At 32.4% G+C, this 5,014-nt stretch overlaps 1 protein-coding gene across 1 annotated transcript; it reads right to left on the bottom strand.

Annotated features, from left to right (window-relative positions):
* Positions 1 to 326: 326 nt before the first annotated feature.
* Positions 327 to 1,015, bottom strand: LOC149547798 (uncharacterized). Its single transcript, XM_089794804.1, has 3 exons — positions 745 to 1,015; positions 581 to 649; positions 327 to 489 (listed from the first exon to the last, which is right to left on the bottom strand). The coding sequence occupies exons 1-3, from the start codon at positions 922 to 924 to the stop codon at positions 343 to 345; spliced, it is 396 nt and encodes a 131-aa protein (XP_089650930.1). The 5' UTR covers positions 925 to 1,015; the 3' UTR covers positions 327 to 342.
* Between the last annotated feature and the right edge of the window lie 3,999 nt (positions 1,016 to 5,014).

Raw genomic sequence — 5,014 nt, 5'->3', positions numbered from 1 at the left:
AAACAAAGTAGATATGAATCAGTATTTATTATACGTTGAAATCAAATATATGTACACACAAAATCAATTATTTTCTTACCGCCATCAAATAGTCACTCTATACGTCCACCTCGAAGGCTCGTGGACGATCAGGCGTGACGAGACCCTACAAAAATTCAATAAATATAATCACTTATAAATAACATTAGAAATTTTGAGACTAACTATTATAAACAACAACTAAAATGAAGAAAATTCTTTCATACCTCAGTCAATGGCTGTGAGCTAGCCATAGCTGCAGCCACTCCATGATCAACAGACTGTCGGAGATGAGGAGGTGTGTCCGATGTCATGAGCTGCATGTCATACAATACACGTTACATGTAACATGAAACATGAAACAAATATAATCAAATGAATTAAATTAACATGAAACAACTGTACCTGTACGAAGCTCGTACGATGTCTATGCTCTGAGTCCATACTAAAGGTTGAGGGTCCTGTGGAGAACTGATGCACATGCATAATTTTTTTTGTCAATCCTTAATATGATAACTTAATAAATATATGTATTAATTTAAATGATTAAATCGATACATACCTCTGGACTCGTGGAGGGGACAAAAAATGGGGCCGGAGCATCGCTGCTAGGCTCGGCAACACTCTGACCCTGAATTTTGAACACTGTCAATAGATGCTAATTAATTAATCATTCACTATACATATGAAATGTGATCAAATTAGTAAATTATAATTTTAATTTACCTGTGTGTCAATGCCAAATGTTTCGTTCAAGAACTGATCAGTGACAAGCCCATCATCCGCAGCATCTCCAGCATGAGTGCCAAATGTGCATAGGGATCCGCATGAAGTGCACATGTGACCACGACGCACAGAAGGCTCCCCCTCAACTAATGGGCCCATGGAATGGATGAGGGTCTGCATCAAAGCATTAATGGTCCCTAGAGTGTTGGCCTCTACATGTTTCTTCACAACTGAAGGAATAGTCACATGCTCACGCTGTGGCTTGACCACAGGTGCCCTAATTACATTAGGGTCACGATGTGCTCCTGGCCTCTCGAATGATGACCCCCCACCTCTACCCTAGGAGTCTAATAGATCAAAATAATTGGGGATCTCCCCAAGGACAAACTCACAATACAATTTCTTCAAAAAATATATTGGGACATCGTGATTGTTGCAAGGAGGGGCATCAAAAACCATCCACCATCTATCCCAAAAATGATTTCTCATAGCATCATGTATACACCAATGGATGGGGAACCGTTTAGTACCCTCTCTAACAGTATTTTGCTCACCGGGTTTTCTAAATAATGCACATATTGAACCTTTTGGTATTTCTTTTTTTTTAACATCTTCATATGACAATTTATTTGCATAAAATCTTTTTTGTTCTTCCCTCTTAACCCGCCAAACATCTAACTGACCAGTAACTGAGGCTATCTGGGTCTTAATGGATTCGAGGGATGATGTCAATTGAGCCCTCATTGGATTGGTTTGTCCAGCTTGTTTCAACCGACCAATGAGTCCTTCTAATTCAATTTTGCCTATCTCAATTTCATTTAATATATTTTCTTGTGTGCCTGGTGGAGGTCTTGGAATTGGTTCGGGTTGTGGAATTTGTTGTTCTTCAGGAGGGTTTTGTGGATTTTGGTTTGAGGTTCTTCAGTTTCTTGAGGGTTTTGTGGATTTGCCGATTGATTATGGACATTTCCTGATAAAGAATCAATTGAAATCCAAATGAATAAACAAATCTAAATAAAAATTGTAAAAACCCTATAAAACAATATGAAAAACATATAAAATAATGCAAAGTCAAGTTTAGATTACATATGGCGTCGGCGTCGGCGTGCTGGTGATCTTGGATTTTGTCGGCGAGGAGGCATATTGGCAAGGGATGTTGAAAATGAATTGTTTTCCAACTCGCGTGCGCGCTGCCCTTATAAACAGTAAAAATCATTGTTAATATGATGGGCCGTGGGTGTGCAGCCCATCATTTATTAAAAAAATTTCTTTTTAATAGCGTGTATGCGCTATTGTGCGTACGCACTATAGCGCATACGCACTATGCTTTGGGTAACCTGAACCATAGTGTGTACGCACTATAGTGCATACGCACAATAGTACGTGCGCGCTATTGAAAAATGAAAAAAAAAAAAGGCTTGTCACCTTTTTGGCACCACAACTCAGTGCATATGCCCCTTAATATTATAAGATTAATCTAAAGGCAAGAGCCTATAACACAACGATAAATTGTGAGCCTCTTATATGAGAGGTCTTGGGTTTGAATCTACTCAATTTAAATAAATAAGCAACAATAATTAATCAAAACACATAAGAATCAATCTTGGCTTCGGCCTCTTACCAATCAAAAATAAAAAGATTAATCTAAAGATTATATTAACTCATTTACCAAATAAATCACATAGCCAAATCCACATAAAAGCAACATTACCAAAATTGACCAAAACTCAAAATTAAATAACACAAGCAAAGATAAACTCACAGGTTTAAAAAGGGTGGAAAGCCATATACATGTCCTCAATACAAGTAATTAGGCTATGGTTGGGATTAGACCAGAACATTATCTCCTTGTTAATACTATTGAGATATTGTGATAAGGTGCACTCATCTTGACAATTCAAGAAAGTCAATGCCTAGTACCTGCAAATCTGTATAAAAGATGAGCATGCACATGTGCATATATATCTAAGTTGAATAGGAAATGTCGGGGTGGTACATTGTGTAGATCTGACTAGCATGTGACTATGAGTCCCTCTTTCAACCATATCAAGCACCTCAAACATAATATAAAATAGACACACACATCATACACATGCAAGTATAAAGTAAGTATAGTAAATCCTAAATATAAATAACATCATATTCTAACATGAACATCTCATCATCATGAGGACATAATAAACATCTTTCTAAGACACACCATATGACAACATCATAAATGTGATTTCATTAACTAATTAAGAGAAATTAAACCATCATCACTACAAATAGGAAATTGTTGCATCCTAGCATAATCAATTACTCAACATATCAAAGTATTACATTTCAAATATCAAATAAGGGCTAACACATTTATAAAAGAGTTGCATAGAACTTTAACAACTAAGTCTACAATGATAACAAAGGAGGGGTATTACATCCTCCTCCCCTTAAAATAGGCTCACTCCTAGAAGTTGACTATTGCTACTAAGAGAACAAAGATGAAATATATTATCACAAAATAGCATTTGAAACACCAAGTAGTATAAATCCAAAAAAAATCATAGTTCTATTATTTTCAACTTTTTTGTTTATATTTTATGTTGATAAGTCTTGTTGTTTAATCTTGTTGCAAGTTTAACTACTTGTTTACAGATGACACACAATATGCTCAGAGTTCACAGTGTTGAAAATTGGGCTCTAATAACAGATGTAATACCCCGCTTAGGAACCTAAAAGAAATAAATCTAATATATTACAAAGTTTGTTAAACTATTTTGTTTTAAAGTTTAAACACTATCAAAGTAACAATGTGGAGGCAACATACACAAACACAACATTTACACAAATGCAATTACAATACAAGTCATAAAGTACATTATGATGCTCAGTCAAATAATCATAAAAGAAATCTTGAAAATATCTATGGTTCACATCCTAACTTGGCCAATTAAACAACCTATAAAGAAAATAATTACGAAAAAAATACTAGAAGACTATAAATAGAATATTTATGAAAAAAAATAATTTTCAACCATATAATTTAATTCCATCATTTTCTATTATTTAGTTTGTTCAATAAAAATGTGTTTGACATTAAAGTAAGAATGTACATATTAACATAAATTGTTATGATAATTACTTATTTAAATCAATAAGTATTTAAAAGTCAAATCTCTTTGGGCATATACAACATCATGCAATATTACCATGTTATTAATTTAAATAATCTTAAATCATGAATGATTTATTTAATAACATAAATGTATATTATTAGATTAAATATTAATATCAATTTCATTTCTAAAATATTAATATGAATTCTATCTAAGTCTATTATTAATATTTATTTTTCCTTTAATTCATAATGCAACTAAATATAAGTCAAAATTGAAATTACAATTTTAGTTAAGTTATTTACAATTTCTCCCATAATATTAAATATTCATAGCTAGATGATGATCATAATCCAATAGCAAGAGGAGGTTGAATCTAGATTTCCGTCTGATTATGGTTCATAAGACAATTATGAACATAGTAACACCTCAAAATCTCAATTTAGAAATGAACAAATTAAAATTTAAAATTTAAAAGATAATAGAAGTTGTAATAGGGGTTAAGTTTCCAAAAGAATAAAGTAACGTCTCAATAGATTAAAAATCAAAGCAGACAAAATCAAAATATATAAGTAAAATAACCTAAGAAGAATGCACAATTCATAAATCCAACCATAAATTTAGAGAATGAATTTAAATTCAATCAATGAATAAACTTTCAATTAAAATTAAGAAGAAAAGTTAATCGAGTGATTAAGATCTAGTATAAACCTTCTAATTTTAACAATAATCAACAAAATTGTAGTTTTTTTGTTGACTATTTTGTTGTTTTGTCCCTTGTCTTTTTTTTTTTTCCCTTTTTCAATTAGTGTTAACATTAATACATTTTGATGTATTTTGGCCCTTATTTCAGCATTCAGAGTAACCTAATTAGATAAAGCTTTGAAGAGTTTCTTTCTCATCTCTCTCCCTACTTTTTTGAGATTTCTATATTGTTCTATCTCCAATTTGATAGTGGCTATAGCCATTGATATATTTGTAGTCTCTTTAGCTAATTATTCCCCATTTGCAAGGAAAAGAATGGTTTAAACATTTCAGTGAATTTTCTTATTAAGACTAACAATTGAAATGAGTGTGAATTTTGTAGCAAAATACAGAGGCTACAAAGAAAGAAAGTATATCAAAGCTTAAGGAAATCAGATGAAAGGAGGCACCTAGTCAAGCAGAAATTAATC

This window comes from Cupressus sempervirens, chromosome 7, assembly GCF_028749045.1.
Source record: "Cupressus sempervirens isolate cs-2001-9-10 chromosome 7, ASM2874904v1, whole genome shotgun sequence".
Taxonomy (NCBI): domain Eukaryota; kingdom Viridiplantae; phylum Streptophyta; class Pinopsida; order Cupressales; family Cupressaceae; genus Cupressus; species Cupressus sempervirens.
Note: the sequence above shows the minus strand (reverse complement) of the source record. Positions and strands in the feature narration are given on the sequence as shown.